This window comes from Vanessa tameamea, chromosome 14, assembly GCF_037043105.1.
Source record: "Vanessa tameamea isolate UH-Manoa-2023 chromosome 14, ilVanTame1 primary haplotype, whole genome shotgun sequence".
NCBI lineage: Eukaryota > Metazoa > Arthropoda > Insecta > Lepidoptera > Nymphalidae > Vanessa > Vanessa tameamea.
The window spans coordinates 3,211,351-3,232,916 of NC_087322.1; the positions used below are offsets into that span (position 1 = coordinate 3,211,351).

The window sequence follows — 21,566 nt, forward strand, 5'->3', positions numbered from 1 at the left end:
AGTTCAAAGCTTACCAGCTTCTGAAACTGATCAATATGTAATTAGGTAATTGTACTTTAGAATGAATTAATCGCAGTCGATGACTTATATCAGCGTTTTAGATACTGGAAGTTAGTACAGAATAAAGATTTCAAGATTAAAGATCATTTACGAAGATGTGCCCCTTCACGCTTAATGTCGCCGTTAATATTTTTAATATATTAATACATATTTGTATCATCAAATGTCGAAAACTGCTTAGCGATATGCTTACTTATTGTATAATGTATTAGAGAAATATAAGCAGTCATAAACACTGATGATTAGTTCCATAAGTACATACAAGCAAACAATTTATACAGTATAATACAAAACTAATTTCAATTACTATCCGTTTCAGGTGCAGCATTAGTAGTAAACCTACTACTAATAACCAGCACATTCGTTACAGCTAATACGTTGCCGAACGAATCTAATTCTAGTACAGTAGTAAGGAACGAGAGAAACCTCAAGTATGGTAGAGTTAACAGCACCGGGTGGGTTGCGAGAAATAAGTCTAAATTACCTGACGTAGCATTAAACGAATTGCATCCTAAAGATTCAACAAGTGAAGAACATACAGAGAAAAATGCTAAATACAAGGATAGAGGAAGGGTTAAATTTAATTTACAATCTAAATCTACGACACAGAGCACTTTGAAAAGAGCTGCAACTTTTACGCAAGCACCTGATTTTATTATAGTAACACCAACCGCAGAAGTAAAAAAACCTGCACAGATTATAAGCAGCATGCAAACTTATAAGAAAACAAAGATGCCGGCAGTTACAGTTCTTAGCACTACCGAATCTGCAGCACTTAAATCAGAAACACAAAGTGAGGAAGAATTTTCTGAAGAAGAAGAAGACGACGATGATAAAGAATCTTACGAAAAGTATACGTCAGCTAAATTTGACGAAAGTAGTTTTTTTACTTTTCCTACTTTTGACGATGATGATTTTAGTACTAAAAAACAAAAGTATGTATCAGATAAAATGCCAAAGAATGATTACAGTACTCCATCATTCGAAACATTCTCTTATTTTCCAAAAAATGTTTATAGCACGAAAGAGGAATCATATAAATCTTCAGATTCATTTTTCAATTTCGATTCCGATCTTACTACTCCTAAAAACGATTTCTTTGACAAAAAGTATCAGGAAGTATCATCGAGTATTTTAAATCACTTAGATACAATCAAATCTAAATCACCTCCGCCAAATATTACGAATGTTCACAAAATTGTTGAACAAAATGTAGATTTTGAGAAATTAAGTAACAATACTCCTTCTAATAAATCAACTGTTTTTATAAAGAATACCAAAGAAATTCGATTCCTAGATAACGATAAAGCTGGTTCTAATAACAAAGGTTTATCCGACGTACATGGTACAAGTATATATTATGAAATGACCGTTCTATCTACTGAAACATATAATATTAAGGAAACGAATGATGACGACTGTGATAATGACAGTCAAACTTCATCAACAGTAAGTACACCTATCAAAGAAGAGATAAAATCGATTAATGCTAAACTTCCGAAATTGGTTGAAACTTCAACTAGACGGAGTTTTTCGGATTCGGAACCAAGTGCTGTATCTTTATCTGAGATGACGATGAACCTAATGCCTAGTGCTACAGCTCAATCGATTCTCAGTTCGTTAGGACCCATTCCAATTTCAACACAAAATATTGTATCATCCACTGAAACATCTAGAATATTTTCCAGTAGTTATAATAGAAACAGAAACTTTCCGAAACGACTTAATTTGTCTGGTACCAAAGATTCTCCAAATAGTGTGTTTCCCACTTTCCAAACAGAACAGGCACCTGTGAATTTAGCTTATAAGCCACAAACAAGAAGGTTCCATTACACAACACCAAAAACAAAGCCAATATGGTTGGCTCCAAGAAAGAATTCTTCTAGAATTGCCTATCCAAGAGTTCCAACTACTATATATTCAGAACATTTTGATATAAAAGATAAAATGTTAAGTACGCATCAACCAAAATTGTCAACACGAACAATTTTAACAACGCAGTCATCGGAAATTGATCCCGTTTTACAAAGTGATGTAAGCAGTGTTAAAAAAATAGTTCACACTCAATCCATATCTGACAATAGTATACCATCCTTGTGGAAAAGAGGTTCAACTAAATTTTCAACATCGACTTCTACATCTGCAGAAGGCTCTAGTGGTATTAGTGATATGGAAATACCTCCTACGCTAACTGCGTGGGCCTTAGCTAGTATGCGCAGTCCTCCATCGTTGTCAAATAGTGTGGTAAATGCTACTGGATCGACACAAAAAAGTGTCGATGAAAATGAACTGCAAAAGGTCGGAGAAATATTAGGTGAGTCATTAATATATGAAATTATTTAAATGTATTTATTTTACGGGTGAGATTTTTTTTTGTAACCATAAAATTATTATTTCAGACAAGAAAGAAACGACCACAAGCTCGACAACGACTACTCCTGTGAATGTACACCATGACTTTTTATCGAAAAATATAACGGAAATATATCAAAATAAATTACCCTGGAAACCAGTATTACCTCCGAAATCCAATTTTGTGGGAGATGCGAGTGAAAATGCTGCTGAAACCATATCGGAAAGAGTACCTGCTGAAAGTAATATATCTATTCAAAGTCGTCCCGAGCCTGTTAGTACAGAACCAGTGAAAAAGGAATCAGCGATAACTGATACCATTAATGAAAACATAGAAAATAAAACTTCGTGGATTCCAGTAACTTATAGAGATCAAACGAAAAGTGACAAAACAAACGTAGAAGAATATTTGAACACTGATAAAATTCCTCCAGTTGACGCAACAAAGTCAACTGGTTTTGAATCTATTACGAAGTTACCTGCGGATGTAACGACTCCTAAAGACGAAACAGCGGCTTCTTCAGAAATGAAGAATATAACGCAAGAGTCAAATAATATACCTATGAGAACTGACTACGAAATAACCACAAGAAGATTTTCTTATGTGCCTACGGAAGAGCTGACTGAAGAGACTGAGCATAGCGATGCTACAGACTGGATACCTGTATTCCCCACAAGTACTCGAACAACAACTATAGAAGATAGCCCTATAACAACATATAGACCAAAATATATAACAACAACTGAGCCGATTTTGGATGAAACAACTACTGTTATTACGGATAGCACGCCTCAGAATGTTGAAATTTCCACCAAAAAGGAGATAACAATTACTACGGAATTCGTGGAAGAAAGCACACAAATAACAAATCGTCCAACGTCCCTCGATGTAAGCACAACTGAAAGTACTATGCAGGATTCTGAAATGTCGACAACGGAATATGTTACCCCTATGCCAATAGAAACTACCACGATAGTGGTTACTGTTGCGACAGAGATAAATTCTGAAAGAGTTCCTATTACAATTTATACTCCTCCTTATAATACCGAAACAGTTTCGACAATTGATGTTGATACTACAACACAAGAAAATATTGAGAACAACGAAGTGATAACACAAGATAATAAACCCACAATTGTGACTTCATCTACAACGACTACCCAAGTGCCAACAACAACGACGGAAGCAATTACCATGCAACCTACGACAGATACTGCAATAACAAAAATGCAAACAACTACAGAAACTATAACAACAACACAACAGGACGAACGTCTTATTGAAACTACAAGAGTAACAAAGGAAGAATACGCAACGGATATGACGACAAAATCAGTGAATGACTTAGAGGATCTAACGAGTTTTGCAGGAGACGTTACCACGGAGGCGTCTTCGAGAGTATTGGAAGAAGAGGCAGGATCGGGTGCGGCTATTGCAATAGCTGTCAGCACGATTGGTGTCATTGCTCTTGTTCTATTAGTTGGATTACTGGTAAGTTGTTTTCCGTACAATAAGTATATTTTTGCGTTGTTTCATTGCAAACAGATTAATAAAATTAATCACTCACAAGTAACAACATTAACATAAAATTTCAGAAAACGCTAGCTAGTATATAAAGGATATAATATATACAAACGTTTGTTACACAAGAATCTAAGAATGATTAAAAATACACATGAAACAATTATCTGAACTAAGCTAAAAAGCCTTTTTCATAATCTTGAAATTTCTCCTCCTGTAGTTCTTATCTCCACTGATGGAATATCGTTCAACATATCCAAAGTAATGAGCATAATATCAGGCTAATCTCACGATAAATTACGTTCACTACTTTGGGGAATGTAGCCGATTAAATTGTAATGGCACATGATGAATCTGTAAAATAAAACAAATTTATATCAATAATAATCTATTTAAAAGTCGTTGCACAAACTCTTCAGGAAGATACGTCCTTTCGGCGGTACTTAGTTAAACATTGAATACGAGATGTACGGTATGTCTTATTCGGCTTAACAGATTGTGATTCTTTTCAGACAGTGATTTTTGAAACAGTAGTTACTGTTTCTTTGATTTAGTAGAAATCGTTAATCTTTTTGACGCAGCTCCAGTCCATACGGTTGATGAAATACATGCGATCAAACTTTAAAATTTGTCACGACACAGGTAAGATGCGAAAGAAATTGATAGTCGCGCTCGAAAATTTTGACAGTCTCATTTAGACAAGCGCTAGCGTGTGACTAATTCGTTGACTTCGAAATGATGCGCATTTTTCTTTAGATTCGTTTCTCAATTATTCTAATTATTAATAGTTTATATATATTTTTTTAAGATTAAGGCCTTAGAGATAACCAAATAAGAATTAAAAATAATTACTGTACAAATCATGGCCTCGTGGAATGGTAGTAAGGATGCTATAGCTTTTCCCCGTTGAATCGCAATTCTGATTCTCTGGACTTAAAATGAACCAACCCTACTGTCCCCAGTGGAGGTAAAAGAGGTTATACTTTACTTTTAATATTATAAAGCGATCACCACAAAAAACGCATTGTTTTACAAGGGATATTACGTAAACATTTCATGTCTATGGTTAGAATTTTATTTAAAGATATCAGACATATTCAACACAAATACTATGTTAATACATTTTTGGGCCATGCAAAATTACTTTTTGTATCTTAAATATCATTAAAGCTTATTAAAATAAACTTTAACTGTTTTCAATGGACGCGGAGTTCTTATCTTTCAGTAGACTCAATTAGATGTTGATAAATGCATTACAGTCATGACTGTTTGATACAATTCTGTCCGCAAATTTCTTTCTTAAAGTTAACGAAATGAAATTTTCTATAAACGCAATCGGAAATTTTCATTTCCCAGGATGAAAATAATCTTATTTTTATGTTGTTTTAAAACATGCTTGCAACAACGTAGATGAAACGCTGGTGCTTAAGCACCTATTTATTATATATGATATTTATATTATATTATATATTTTATATATATATATAATATTTTAAAATATATGTTTTATACACTTGAATTACCATAGGTTGCCAAAATATCTGACGTTTCCATGAATGCAACATAAATATCTTCAATAATAAGGCTAAACATTTTTTTTTATTTTTCTAGTCGTTCCCGTGATTAGTGCGTTCGACTATTGAAACTCACTATCTATTAAAAATTCTCATTCTCAGTTAAGACTTTGTCTTATACACTGATCGTCATCAGCTGTTCTAGCTAAATTTTATAATTGTTTCACAAAATGAATCTTTAAATAGTTACCTGTTTTTCTTCTCTTGTCAATTTTCACTGCATTTCCAATGCACCTATGCACCTGAAAATGAAATCATAATTTTGTTTAATTTGACTTATAAGAGTTAAATGTAATAAATTATGTTAACTTTATTAGAAAGTTCAGTAATTTATTAATCTTTAACTAAAATACGACTATCATGAAATATTATAAAATAGTTCAAAATACACAACAATGTATTGTTAACGTAATGAAGTAATATCTTTATGTAGTATACAACATTCCTATAACTATCAGATATAACATTTCATATAAATATTTGTGATTTCGTACTCAGGTTAACAGATATGTTCTAAAAGTAGAAAAGTCAATAAATAAAAACGATACTTCATGTTACGTTACCAACTTGAAATAATAATCATTTGAAAATTTAATAATCAAATCAAAATATTCTTTATTCGAGTAGGTCCATAATAGCAACTTTGAATCGTAATTTTATAGTATTTAATTAAAAGTAAACTACACTATCCACAATATCCAATCCAAGCATAGTTGATTAAATACAATTAAATTTACTCTATGGAAATCAACGAATACTATTTAATATTGTTATATTAAAAAACTGTTGGATTTCCAATAAACATAAAAAGTAGATCGTATTCAACAATGACATACGCCAGCTCTTGATTCGTTAATACATAAGCCTGAAATTTAATTGTCATTTAATGTCCGTGTAATATAACATGTCAACGGATGTTTAGAATAATCATAAGTACAGAAGGGTCCGTATCCCATTAAGTGTGACCGAGTATGAATTCTCGCAACCACGATAAGGGGCATCAGGTGACGCGCATAGACGTCGGGTTACCGAACAAGGAATTTTTATGTTCGTTACTAAAACTGCTGGTGTCCAACTACACTCTTATAATTGAGTACGCTATTGCATTCTCGTACGTTATTTATAACTTAATCAAACGGATTAATTTGATATGTTATTTAAAAAAAGAAATTTCAGAAGATCTTTAAAGAGATTTTTACTATTTCTTAGCTTATGTCAAAAGTTAGCTTCAAAGAAAACATAATTAGCATTCATTCATTTCAACGTAACATTATTAGTACTTTAAAGTATTTTTTTAGGGAATTCATAGTATATAGTTATTAAAGTAGTAACAATCTGGCAGAGCGCTATTAGAATAATCATGGAATCTAGAAATTAAATATACAACAATTAATGTTTCATGAACTGATGTTGTAAATATTGAAAAACTTATATCGTGAGGCGAAAACTACCGTGTCGATCTGATGGATACTTTATTTTGTGGATACTTTGCATCAGAAAGCACGTAAATTCGTTGGTCCCACCACTGAACACATTCCATCGTGTCGAATTAAAGTTCTATTGTTATAAGGATTAATATCTGTGTTGCGTACCTCCTTAGGGGGACATTATAATCATCCTCATTAATAACATAGTTCTTGACAAAGGTTTTTCAAAAATCACATCGAAATGAATACGCATCAAACTTTATATAATCAGGTATCAAACATTAGCTGTAGTAAGGAGTTTGATCGTGTTTAAACACTTTCTGATCCTACATTTATAATTAATCTTGTCTAATTTAATTAAAACCCTGTAAAATATTGGTAGTTTAAACTAAAAATATAGTATAAATTTTACAACATCAATAAATTTTAAGTAAATTAAATAGTAAATAATAGGGAGGCTGACGGGAGCAAATTATAGGAAGTGGTCACCACCGTCCAAATATATTGGCGCTGCAATAAATGTTAACCATTCCTGCGCCACCAATCTTGGGAACTAAGATGTTATGTCCCTTGTGCCTATAGTTATACTAGTTCACTCACCGTACAAGCCGGAATACAACAATACTAAGTAGTGCTGTTTGGCGGTAGAATATCTGATGAGTGGGTGGTACCTACCCGGACGGGCTTCCATAAAGCCTTGGTGGTAAACCAAGAGCATATTATTATAATGTTTTATTATTAATATGTCTTCAAAGGAAATTCAAGTTATTGTTATTGGCATCATTTATTTAATATACCGCTTATAAAATATTTATTTAATCACCGTTTATTAAATTACTATATAGAAGGATGGTTTACCTAAGTTTTGTCAATTTTAGTTGAAACTTATAGTTTCAAAATCGTTTTCGTCCATAATATAATTTGTATCGTTAATAATACTTAATGAATAAAATGATTAATTTTATTGTGCAATAAGTATCTGTAATTATAATTTAAATTTATTTTTTTAAAGCACATTAAAAAAAAAAATTGTTTGGGTAAACATTGTTTTTTAAGTTATGAAAAAATTGGTATTTCCGCTTACCTGTCCCTCGTTGAACCTTTCACCAATAAAACTTAATAAAAGTAATTTTCTTCAGAGATTAGTAAAAAATATTTACAAACAATAAATACAACTAAGAAAGTTTACGTTTAAAACGTGGAGTTACTTCATAAGAAAAAGTTTAAATTAAATTTACAAATACATTATGCGAGGTGAGGTGCGCGTGCGCAACCCAAACGCCGTACGTATGATTTGTGAGTTTGTATTTGCGCAGGGCGCTCGGCGCGCTCTAGGGCTGCATTTTGATTTCACTTTGGCGATGAAGCTAGAAAGTTTTGTGTATATTTTTTATTCTTTGCAACGAGTGATGGTATTTTTAATATTCTATTATTTTTAACAACAAAATAGGTTTTCTTTTAATTAAATCAAATCAAATCAAAATATACTTTATTCAAGTAGGCTTTTACAAGCACTTTTGAATCGTCATTTAACAAACTATTTAAAGTAAAGCTACCACCGGTTTGGAATGTAGATTCTACCGAGAAGAACCGGCAAGAAACTCAGTAGTTACTCTTTTTCAACATCTAAAAATACAGTCATGTTAGGTAAATACAATTATACATATATGTATGTTATGTCTCCTGCCTGGAAGTCAACAAGCATTGACACCACGCTTTTTTATCATCAATGTAATCTTGTATCGAGTCCTCTTTACCAATGTATTTTTTACAATTGAGTTCAATCTTTGAAATGGCAAAGTTAAAAATGTCTGCGGAATTTTATTATACAAGCGGATACCTTGCCCCAAGAATGATTTATTGACTTTGCAGAGTCGGAAACTTAGCGTTCTAAGCTTATCCTTATTTCTTGTGCACATACAATGATTATCACTGATTTTATTAATGTGATCAATGCTACTGTGAATATACATAATATTGTTGTAAATATATTGTGACACAACAGTGAGTATTCCTACTTTGTTGTTTGTTAAAAATATCCAAGATTATAAATAGACCGGATTGCTCTCATTTGTAAAATAAAAACAGATTCAATATCTGCAGCATTACCCCAAAGTAATATGCTATATGACATAATACTGCGAAAATAACCAAAATATACTAGACGAGCGGTATCAATATCAGTTAGTTGTCTAACTTTTCTAACCGCGTATGCTGCGGGAGCTGAGTCTTCCTGTCAGGGACGATAAATGAGGACTCCACTGAAGTTTGGAATCCAATGCTATTCCCAAAAAACCGTAGTATCAGCTACATCAAGACGGCCACCATTTAAAGATATATTATAATTTTTATTTCTAACATTGGGTAGGCTAAAAACTACACATTTTGTTTTTTGAGTGTTCAAAACTAAATTATTTACTGTAAACCATTCGTGTATCTGTGATAACACGGTTCACATCGTCATAGTCAGATTTCAAATTCTATTTAGAATATTAATTTACCCACTTAATTATATATTTTTTGATTCCAATAACAGTTTAAAAATAATTAATAAAACATGTATAAAACAATTGCCGCAAATAAACATCTTCGACTATCAAAATAAATTTTATGCTGCTTTGTTATTCTGTGGCTGCGTCGGTTAGGTATTCTGTTTGTCAAATAAAAGACATTAATAACAAACCAACAAACACACATTAGCAAAAAGACTGAGAATTAAAAAAAAGTAAAGTAAGAGCACGCCTACGACCATCTCGCTAGCAAAGGACTACTTATAATCCATATTTCCATATTAATATTATAAATGCGAAAGTAACTCTGTCTGTCTGTCTCGCTTTCACGTCAAAACTACTGGACCGATTTAAATAAAATTTGGTACACAAATAGTCTAGAGCCTGAGAAAGGACATAGACATACTTTTTATTTGAAAAAAAATGCTGTAAAGGGCTGAAAAGGGGGATGTAAGGTTGTAAGTTGTTGAAAGTATTGTCATTTTTAGAACTAGCATAAAACTTATATTTTAGTCTGTACACTTATAAACTAACATATCATGAGATCCACTAAGGACCAAATTTTGGAAATTCTACCCCTAAAGGGGTGAAATAAGGGTTGAACGTTTGTATGGCAGTCCGTAATTTTTTAAATTAGAAACGGAAACTTTTTTTGGCATACTGATTAAAAAGGAGTAGATATTTATTTAAGTGTTTCTGCATATACTACCCTACGGGCGTGAAATAAGGGTTGAAAGTTTGTATAGAAGTCCGTATTTTTTTAAAGTTAAAAATATGAAACTTTATTTTTGAGATCCTGATTAAAAATGAATAGATACGTATTTAAGTGTTTCTTGATATTCTACCCCTGAGGGGGTGAAACGAGGGTTGACAGTTTTTAAGCAAGGCGTCATTTTTTAAGCTAAAAATATGAAACTTTATTTTTGGGATACTGATTAAAAATGATTAAATACGTATTTAAGTATTCTAGATATTCTACCTCTAAGGGATTTAATAGGGGTTAACATATCTTATATAGATTAGTCTGGAAGTCCGTCATTTTTTAAGTTAGAAGCATGAAATTTTATTTTTGGGCTATCGATTAAAAATGAGCGTTTCTTGATATTCTACCTCTGAGGGGGTGAAATAAGTGATGAAAGTTTTTATGGAAGTCCGTCACTTTTAAACTTAAAACATGAAGCTTTTTTTGGGATACTGATTAAAAATGAGTAGATACGTATTTAAGCGTTTCTGGATAATTTACGCCTAAGGGGAGAAATTGAGTTTGACATTTTGTATACAGGTTAGTCTGGAAGTCCGTCATTTTAAAGTTAGAAGCTCGAAATTTTATTTTTGGGCTATCGATAAAAAAAGAGTTGATTCGCATTTAAGCGTTTCTTAATATTCTACCCTAACGGCTGAAATACACACCAATGTAGTATACAAAGAGGTGGTAGATACATTAACGTAATATTTTAAGTTAATTTGTAAATAAATTCATATTCTACGCGAGCAAAGCCGCGGGTAACAGCTAGTCCTTAATATAATTCATTTAATATAGTTCAATCGTTTTTGAAATCATCGCTAACATAGTAATAAACATATAAGTTTGATTGTAAATAGTAACAAAACTTTCTAGATGAATCTCAATTACTCATAAAGGCCCTTACTAAGCTAACCCGTATCACGAAGGATGTTATTACAATTCGAACTGCAAACAACGCTCGTTGATGACGGACCTTTAGTGCGTGTTTCCAATGGCCTCTATGTTACAAAACCAAAGTAAACGAAATTTTATTGAACGACAGAAAAATCTAGCAAATTTAACATGTTTCACATTGATGGAACGTCTTCATAAAATATTGAATTGTAATTATTATTATTAAACGATGTTACATGAAACATGTTTAAGTCTAATAATCGCATTCGAATAATTGCTCTGGTTGTGAAAAACTTCCTTTGATTCCAATTATCCTGTCCCTCGTAATCGTAGGATTTTTGCAATGATTTGTCTGATTATCCTACGTCGTACAAACTATCATTTAAAAGTCACATAAAAATAAAATATACATTACTATAAATAAGAGGAAGGAGTCTCTTATTGTAGTAATATATTTTTTTTTTAAGCGAAATTAATATAGAATTCCCGAATATTTAATATATTACAATTACGCAGAAAATGTCGTTCTAACGACATAGTAAATGTCGTTGTTCAATGGACAAGCGTATTTATTAGGTCATAAATTCAAATCTCAAGTACAACTGTCGGCCTAAAATCATCGTCACCTTACCTAGTAGTGCCATGAGAAAAGTGCTTATCGACGCCTACAGTCTTAGTCACTCAATTATTTTAATGAGTTAAATAACTTAACCAGGGGCTGTCAAAATCACGTCCGCTCTACTATAATGTTCATAAATATTTTCATTTAAAAAACTGATACACGAGGTCCTCCTCTTATAGCAATAATATTGATACATTTTCGATTGAGTTAAACTTAAACGTAAAATAAAGTCGCAGATGCTTTATATTAAAATATATTACTAATATAAAATCTTTTGTATGTTTAAAGTTAAATTATGATATTATTTTGTGAATCATTTTATACGGGCATAAAAAAGTTTGAAGTACCCTGACTTTAAAACTGTTACGTTTGTAGAATTATATCATAAATAATTGGTTTGCATTTTTTACTTTAAGCGTGTTAACACTTATGGTTTCGCTCGTTTAAAGCGCTTTTTTGTCATTTATAACAAAAAAGGTGGAAGTTCTTCTGGTTCTAACTTATCACAGATACGCTTTAAATTTTTGCTGAATGATGTTCAATTAACAAAATCAACTTTATTTACATAATAATTATTTACATGTAGTTAATTATTTATAAAAATAAAAAATAAAAATTGTTACTGTACAAATGTGTGTTTGTATTTATTATTATAAAATAAGCAATTTAGATATAATCATGTTATAATTTTTCTCTTAAAACATTATTGTATTTTAATACATATTTATAAAATTAAAGCTAACCATTCATTTTTACTAATATTTTTACTCTTTCGATTTTTAAATACGAGGTAGATTATTATCTACCTGGGAGTGATTACATCATTACTTGTTATATGATATTACCTTATATGATTACTTAAATATTGGTTTTGATAGAAATTTCATCTAATATGTTGTCTATTGTGTCAGTAATTTTATTGGCTTACTTGTCCTTAGTTTCTTTTCGCTTCAAACTGAAACAGCGATACGATCATGTTAGGTGTCAGCATAAACACTGAGTATCGACCCAGCAAGCTTGCGTGAAGCCCAATGAAATTATTAAATTTACTGTATAATAAATTGGTTGGTAAATCAAATATTTTGAATCATTTTATTATTATTCTGATTTTATCAATCAAATGACTGCTACAAATTAAAACTTCATATTAATCTTAATTTTGTTTTTATATTTTTTTATAAATGGCTTGTTTTATTATAGTTGATAGTGCGTCGTCGCGGACGTCGTGGCGTGTATGCTCAGCGATGCACCCCGGTCTCCTTGGACGCCTACAGTCTAGATAGCGTCAGTGTCGGTCATAGAAAGGGCAACCATCGACTCCGAGCCAGCAAGCGAAGCTATGGAAACCCTGCTTACGATGACGAGGTTTGTAAAATTTTCTTTAAAATTTTAGTAAATTTTAAAAATTACGTAGGTATAGTAAAAACAAACCCATTGAAAAAATCATCATGGCTATTGAGTTTACGGTAACAGCAAAAGCTTCAGGGAAGGTCGGCTATTTTTCAAGCTAAATATCGGTCCCACACAGATCGAACACCATTCTAAAACTCACATAAATAAATATTCTGGGATATAGTTCTACTTGTTATTGTTCAAATTTGAATATATTTTGACTTTTCAATAATAAATCGATATGCAATGCTTCAAGCATTAATATTAGGTATCGACGGTTTTACGAGAGATGAAAGTTGTTTTAATATCATCAAACAATACCTTCGTTAGTCGAGTAGCTAGCGTACGAAGCCGCAGATTCCGACATCCTTAGTTCAAACCCTGGGTTTAGGTTACTAAAAAAATATTTGGCGATTCTTTCGAAATGATTCTCAGCAGCAGCCCGGAGCCTGGGAGTTAAAAGTGATTATAAGACTGTACTTGTACTTGTGACCAGCGCGCAAACATTAGTGCACTCTAATGTCATGTAAAGTATATGCCTAGTGTCCCATAAAATCTACCCTCACTGTGGCTGAAATCGGTTTGGATACAAAATTGACGGCTGAATTCATATGACTCAAATATGGCATATTGTTTCCAGGTTACCTCACATCCGATGCAGTACGCAGCGCTGGCAAACTTCGCGTTAGATATCGATTCAATAGTTGCTGAGTTCGCAGAGATCCCTTCAGTAACAGTTCGCCCGGACGAAGTGCCCCCAGGATGTGAAGACAAGAACCGATACTCTAATGTGCTACCCCTTCCAGAGACTAGAGTTCCATTGAAGAGGATCGGAAATGACCCGACCACAGAGTACATAAACGCTAATTATATTATGGTGAGTATGATATTTTTTAAGTTTGTTTGGGTAAAAATAAAACTTTTAATTAGAAGGTATGGGCGATTGTTTCCAAAGTAACTTATTTTTTGATAAATTATCCGATCGATAGTCGTTTTTTAAAGAAATTGAGTTATAGTAACTCGTATTAAGAAGAAGTACCGCAGTATTTCGTGTAATAAATAAATTACTTTTGAACAGAAAAAATGCTCATCCGGATTTGAGCTAACGTAATCGGATAAGATTTCCAACGTAATATGAAAAATTTAAACATTAATTTATCATATTTTCAGGGACCCGGCAGTATTCGAAACTATTACATCGCGTGTCAAGCGCCACTGTCCAATACTGTTACAGACTTCTGGAGGATGATTTGGGAACAAAATTCGCGCCTCATCGTGATGCTCACCGAGTATATGGAAAATGGGGTTGTGAGTTATATTTTGTTTTATTACATTATAGAATTTTTAAAGTCGCGTGTTTTTCTGATATATTTATATTTGTACAACGAATACATTGATATGTAATTGAAAAAAATCTAGTATTGTACTAAAAAATTTGAACATTTTGATGTTGCGTTCAATATATTTAATTAAATTTTGATATGACTGACTGATATATAACGTACAGTCTATACCATTGGGCTTATAATGATTAATTTATGGTCTATGAGAACTAAGGAAGAATTTTGCAAAATTCATCTCCTAATAGGGAGTGAAAGTTTGTATGCAAAATTCGTCTTTTCCGAAAATTTTTGGAAATCGGTGGCAATTTTTGTATTTATGAGTAAAGGAGTGTTTTTGAAAATTCATCACCCAGAGGGCGAAGTTGGATGAAAGTTTTTATCGACATTTGCGTTTTGTTTAAAGATAGAAGTGGAAATTGGTGTTTGAAAATACATACGGAAGTTCTTTATTTTTAATGGTATACATGTGGAAATTTAGTGTTCTTTTAAAAGTAAAAGATATTAGATACAGCATTTTAAAAAAATAGTCGCTAAAAAGGGTAAAATTGGGAATAATAATTGTCCAAAAGCTTTTCATTTTTGAAGTTAGAAATATGGAAAATAGTAATCATTATGCTTCTGTTTATAAATAAACAAAATTGTTTTATTTAAAAAAATATCCTCTAAGATGGTTAAAGGTGAAATTCCAAAGATGGGCATTGGCCTATAGGCATGCATAACGCAGTTTGCCCCAAAACTCTAATACTTAAGAAAATTCGGTGGGTTCCGTATAATATTTCCGATGGAATATTCCGTCGGCTACCCGGCTAGTTAGTAATATTTATTGGTATATTGAGTTTACAATTATACATATTATATTATATATCAAGAAATGAAAGAATATTTAATTGTAATAAAAATATTTTAAACTTAAATTATTTTTAGGAAAAATGCTATGAATATCTGCCCCCGTCTGAAATATCGGACAACAAGAGGACCTTCGGTGATTACCAGATTATTCTCAAAAAGAGAGAACAAAGAGACAAGTACGCCATATCCAGCGTACAGCTCATTAACCTGGCCACGAGAACCTGGAGAGAAGTTACTCACTTGTGGTACTTCTGGCCGGCAAAGGGTGTCCCTGACGATTATGATTCCGTGATAGACTTTTTATCGGAAATGAGGAGTTATATGAAGGTCTCACAAACTGCGAAGGAGTATGATGAAGAAGGTACGCTACTTGCGTTGGTTGCATACATTTTATATTGAAAAAAATTAAAAATCTTTTGATTCTATTGCTACGTGTGGTTTTCATAAGCGTGAATATTTTATACGATACTTAAAATAAATTATGAAAATATTTAAATCATGATCATCCTAACACCTTATCACATCAGACTATACTTCATTTGCATAAAACATACTAAAATGTATCACAGGTGTGGAAGTAATTTATCAAGACCAAAGCAGATCATCTTACCAGAATCTGTCGAAGTTGCGAAGTGAGGAGAATGGGTCGAGCAACGGAGTTAACGTGTACTCACCCGCCAAGGCCGAGGAGATGATGAGGCGGGTGAACCCAACTAATGGCACATTAGGAAAAATGAAGGCTGCGTCGGAGGTTGAAAGTGAGTTTTTGGTTGTTTTATATTACCGAGATGCTTATTTTTTTTTATTATAAAAGGACTTTTAGGTATTATAGGTATTTTTAATATACGTATTTTATGGTTATTAATTCATGACAAAAATAGCAGAAACCAAGTTTTCGACTTGCATCATTTCCTTGACAATGTATGACTTTTCATAGACACATATATTTTTACATTTGCAACTTACTTACATTTGTGTTAAAAAAATGGTATGTAAGTTATGGCCTTACATTTTATCCTGCGGAGAGGTTACTTGATTGAATTGAGTTTTGTCAATGAAGCTGTTAACGAATTTATCTGAAACTTATTACTAAGTGGCAAAAATGAATTCACAAACAACAACACATCTATCGTTTGTTTGAGCTGATTCAAGTACAGTGATGAAGTCTACCTCGATAGACATAACAAAGTACAATGAGATTTTACGAGAAAGCGTTGACGTGAGGGGTGTGTGCGTGCAGGTGTGCGGCCGTGCGTGGCCGTGTGCGCGTCGGGCGCGGGGCGCTCGTGCTGCGTGGTGGCGGCGGAGCTGTGCGCGCGCGCGCTGGCGGCGGGCCGCGCCGACGTGCCGCGTGTGGTGCGCCGCCTGCGCGACCAGCGACCGCACGCGCTCTCCAACCGACACCACTACGTCTTCTTGTACAAGGTCAGTGACGAGTCGTATTTCTTTATCGTTTACGACAAATTATTTATCTGCTATATGCACACAATCGTCGTCAAATTAAAGAGGTGACCGGAATTACTATACATTGTTTGCGAGAGGTTAAAAATGGTATATTACGACAAAGGTAAAAACCTTTGTCGTGTCGTGTTACATTGAATTTTGTATACCTTTTTATTATTTTCTGACAAGAAAATCACCAGAGAGACAGTAAATCGTCTGTCTGGATAGTTTAATATATAATCCCATGTGTATTTTTTACAAAAACCTTTTTTTCAACAGTTGCTGAGCGAATATGGCAACAGACTGATGGGAGGGGGAATGGATACGATTTGAAGATCTTTTGTCATTTAGAAAAGTAAAACATAAGAGAATTAGGTATTAAATTTACCAGTACCCCAGCAAACGTCAAATATTTACTGGAAACTTTAATACATAGATAGTGTAGCTGTTATATGTTTATTTTAAGCATTAGTATATCTGTTGTAGTGAAGAGATTCATTTGACACACAATGCATAATTAAAGTCGTCTTTCTCGCTCCTATTTTTATTGCATAATATATTTTGGTAAATATAAACAAAGAACATTCAGTCATGTGCTTCATTTGAATAAATGTTGTAATCAATTCTTAATAATCATAACAAGAGTCGTCAAATAGCTGTCAATTTTAATAAACCAGTATATACTGCTAGTCTACTGTAAAGAAACTACTCATATATTGAAATATATACCTAAATAATATAACCATTGTGGTGCTTTTGTCATAATTTATAAGTATAAATAGCATTGGTGTCACTTTAATATCGATCTAGTTTTATTTAAAATAAATATATTAATTTACATGATTTATATTTTGTAATAAAATATATGGAAATGTTTTAACTGGCAACATTCATAATTTGCACAGATTATTAAAACAGCTTAGTGACAAAATATTCAAGATTTTGATGATTGTCTATAAAAAATAATGCTAGATATTTCTAGACACAGCGTGTTTGGTCTAGATATTGGATAATACCAAAGTATGTGTAAAGAGATCTCTAAAATTTTTGGTCGCTCAAGGTTAAGTGTGTAAGGATTGTACTATGAATAATATTAATATAAATTTTATTGTGTAAGATATTTTTATTAATGACATTATTAGACTATTTCGGTAGAATGTAATTAACGAACAATTAATATTATTTATTCATAGCAACACCGCTAGTCTATTTAGTTCTTTTTTTAAAGATTTTACCAAAAAATTGTATCGCTGCTAATGGTCCCTTTTTTGAATCATTAATTCCTTTCAGATATAAATTACTTTTGTTAGTAATTATCGAGATAAGCTGTGATTTCTACTAATTTTTTTTTCTAAGTTTAACCTTTATTAATAATTAACAAGTTGTGTTTTTAATATATGTAACTGTTTATACATAATTGTACACAGTATTTACATAAACATTAGGTATATTATATATGAAGTTACGGATATGACTTTGTATAGTGTTTTAGTTGTAATTTTGTATGAAGATATGATATAGTGAATTTAAGCACTGTAATACTCGATTTGTATTATAATAATATGTATAATAAATGTGTGCTTATTTTTTTTAAGTGAAACACTCGTTGATTTTCACATTTATTTCTGTTATGTTGATATATATTGAATGTTATATAGATTTTAAATTGAATATATTTTTATTGTGCTAATGTATGTAATGATATATCATTTTAACAAACAATACACATACATTTTAATTATTACTTTGCTGTACAGTTTATTTATAACATATTGTTTACCAAAAATATCTATTTTTTAGCGAAATTGTTTATATCTGCCCTACGATTAGTTGGTAAGACACAATAAATTTTAATTAAAAAGAAATGTTTTTTATTTGAAAGAGACCAATTATTTGTAACAATTCACATTACTTCATCATCAGTGTCGTCACCGTTTGTTAAAGATTCGACAACAGATGAAACGATTGATGTCTTCCTTGATTTTTCATGTTCGACAATTTCCTCTAGTATATCTTCGTTAAAATCTTCAATGACATACTTTGGATGATTAAAATCATAATTTTGGTCATTTTCTAATTCTTTTTTATAGTATGTAACACATTTTGGGCTAGTAAATCCTTCATCACCAGTATTATTCAAAGATAATTCTAGACCCTGCTCTTGAAAAAATGGTTTGTCAACATTCCCAGCCGTGTGAGATTTAAGTTCGGTACCTCCTCGTATGACGAAGCGGAAGACGTTTGAAGAATGCAATAGAAAATAAATAAGTTGTAATATTTGTTGTAATTAGGTGATTGCAAAATACATTTTGGAGTACTTTTCTAGCAACACTGTTTGAAATATTTAATATTTTAAAGTAACGATTCGAATTTGATAGAACTTTGTTTTTTATTACTTCAGTTCGTTCAAATGATAGCCCGCTTTGCACAAAAATATGTATACATACATGCATTTCAAATTGTAAATTCACGAGAAAAAAGTATGTTTTGGTTAAAGAGCGATGCAATACAAACTGCTAAAAAAATATCACTATGTATCAAGTCACAGTGCGGTTTTATACGTATATTTTTTCCTTTAATTGTATTAACAGCCAACTTAACGTTAAAAACAGTGATTGCTGTTGTTAGATAACTGTGTAATAATATCAAATAAACGATGATTACATATTATTTTAAAATTGATTAGTTTTAAGACAATAACTTGGATAAAATATATTAATACCAAATTTTTCTTAGAATTTGCATCTAATAGCTTATTAAAAAAATACGAACGATGCTTACATAGTTTAAGGTCTGTTGGTGCGAAGAATTCTTTATGCTGAAAAAAGAAACAATTAAATACGAATTATTAAATATTTTGAAAACAAAGAGTAGCCGAAATAAATGTTATATGCACTTCGTTGTAAACATTGGTACTGAGGCCTACCTTACGTTTGGCTCGTTGATAAAGTTGAATGGTGTGTTGGACAGCATTCGTTGTTATATCATTTGGGTCATTCTTCGAGTACTAAGAACGTTTGGTATATTATACGTATAAGCAGTCAAACAAGACAGTAATCAAACAGACAAGTTTACTTTTAACGTTTGTTGTTATGTCTGGTAAATACGTAGATTATATCATGGAATAATTGTATGTAGTTTGTTTTATTTATTTCAATGAAGTAGGCGATTAATGAGTAACATATTTTAACCTCGGTGAAGTTCATGTTGTATTCATTTTACCTTAACTTTAGTGTTTTTTAGTTGTTGACGTTTAAACGCTCTCTGGACTGCTTCCTGGATGGTGGGTATATATAAATCGTGAATGCTAGTTTTGTTTGCCAATTTCGCAAGTAGACTCGATTCATTTACTGAAAAACATTTCTGATATATTTTAATGTTTTTTTTTTAATACTTAATTGGTGCTTTTTGCAGTTTTTATTGTCTTACCTGTATAGTACTTATTATGATATGTATTTAAAATAGTTATATTTATTTTCAAAGGAATTTGTCAAATCTGATACAAAAATGATCTATTCTATACGTTTGACTAGGCTTATAATTAAGGTAACTATGTAATTAAATGATTCACAATTATTAAGACCATGAACAGTCCCATCTTAAGCACAACATTTGCCCGGGTACAAGCAATTCTGGCGATCACTCCTCCATCTCTTGCCCAAATATTTTTAATTAATCAGGGACTTAACTTACCTTAGAGGCGCCCTCAATGTGCCAGGCTGGATTAGCGGGTCTGACAAGATGACAGGAGACATAACTTTAAATATAAATAACCCTTTTGATCATCACTTACCACTTGATCAAAAACAATAACAAATAGTCAAATCTATAATCAATGTATACACCTGACTCGTTCTTGAAAATCGGCCCAATTATTTCCTCATCAAGATCATCCTCATCCAAGCGAATTGCTTTCAACTCGCTGTGCAGTTCTGGGTCGCAAGCACATTCACAGGTGTCATCACAAACGTGACAAGCGATAGATAATACATCTCTAACTTCTAGTAGTGCTTCAAGATACTTTGCTACAAATTGATATACGTTCTGTGGCTGGGCTCTTAGAACCTGTGTCGATGCATACTAATAAGTACGATTGAAGTTATTGGAACGTAATTTGTGTTACTATATGCAATTAACTGATGGCCGAAAGGGGGCTCTTGGCCATCTGGCAGATTTTTAATGAAAGACAAATACAATTCAGGATACTTATAAGACTCTTTTTGATCTGAATGAAAGACTGCACATGAAGCTTATAGTCTTAAAGCAGTTGAAAACCATGCGAAGAATGTTTCAAATTATTATTATACTATTTCAATATGCTGAATTCTCAATTGGTTAGTAAAATACTAATATAATCACTGAAAATAAACGCCAATATTTTCATATAATCTTGTGTATGCTGCATGTTGATAAGTTAAAAAGTTGGCTCATATAAGTATTACATTTTTCATCAAAAATGTAACTCACCGCTAGACAGCGCTATAGCACAAGGATTTCTTGGGAATCTTATTTTTATCTTTGTTGATAATTTAATTAATAATAATAAAAAATGACTACATGTACACCGTAGCGGTCTAAACATAATGATAATTATTTAACACATACTTCCCTCGATATATCACTCAGTAAATCTTTTAAGCCTTCAGGCAAACTTAATTTGCAATTTTCATGGATTTGTGACCGAAGTAAATTATTATCCATTGTGAATTAGTGATGTTGTAATTTCCGAAAACTTTCAAATTTACGTCAAAATCGAGTAAGCAACGCTTTCATCAATTTAATAGATTCTTAACTTAAAAATATTCATTAAATGCCGATACACAATATTTGTTT

General features: G+C 32.0%; 2 protein-coding genes across 2 annotated transcripts in view; one reads left to right on the top strand and one right to left on the bottom strand.

Annotated features, from left to right (window-relative positions):
* Positions 1–17,595, top strand: part of LOC113398807 (uncharacterized protein) — a 56,819-nt gene extending 39,224 nt beyond the window's left edge. The window contains exons 3-11 of the mRNA XM_026637734.2: positions 380–2,374; positions 2,460–3,904; positions 12,907–13,071; positions 13,739–13,975; positions 14,269–14,406; positions 15,366–15,651; positions 15,860–16,048; positions 16,531–16,715; positions 17,013–17,595. Of these exons, the coding sequence (XP_026493519.2) occupies positions 380–2,374; positions 2,460–3,904; positions 12,907–13,071; positions 13,739–13,975; positions 14,269–14,406; positions 15,366–15,651; positions 15,860–16,048; positions 16,531–16,715; positions 17,013–17,066 (4,694 nt within the window). The 3' untranslated portion in view covers positions 17,067–17,595. The remainder of the gene's footprint in view (positions 1–379; positions 2,375–2,459; positions 3,905–12,906; positions 13,072–13,738; positions 13,976–14,268; positions 14,407–15,365; positions 15,652–15,859; positions 16,049–16,530; positions 16,716–17,012) is intronic.
* A 992-nt stretch (positions 17,596–18,587) lies between these two features.
* On the bottom strand, positions 18,588–21,438 carry LOC113398740 (uncharacterized). Its single transcript, XM_064216853.1, has 6 exons — positions 21,339–21,438; positions 20,579–20,798; positions 19,956–20,083; positions 19,660–19,740; positions 19,515–19,551; positions 18,588–18,947 (listed from the first exon to the last, which is right to left on the bottom strand). Exons 1-6 carry the CDS (start codon positions 21,432–21,434, stop codon positions 18,637–18,639), a joined length of 873 nt encoding a protein of 290 aa, XP_064072923.1. The 5' UTR covers positions 21,435–21,438; the 3' UTR covers positions 18,588–18,636.
* Positions 21,439–21,566: the final 128 nt, after the last annotated feature.

Bases quoted from the DNA above. Each gene is read 5' to 3' on its own strand.
- LOC113398740 (XM_064216853.1), bottom strand. From the start codon at position 21,434: ATGGATAATAATTTACTTCGGTCACAAATCCATGAAAATTGCAAATTA. The intron at 19,552-19,659 runs GTAGGCCTCAGT...TTCTTTTTTCAG, and splicing joins ATCAACGAGCCAAACGTAAG to CATAAAGAATTCTTCGCACC. The intron at 18,948-19,514 runs GTAAGCATCGTT...TCATACGAGGAG, and splicing joins ACCAACAGACCTTAAACTAT to GTACCGAACTTAAATCTCAC.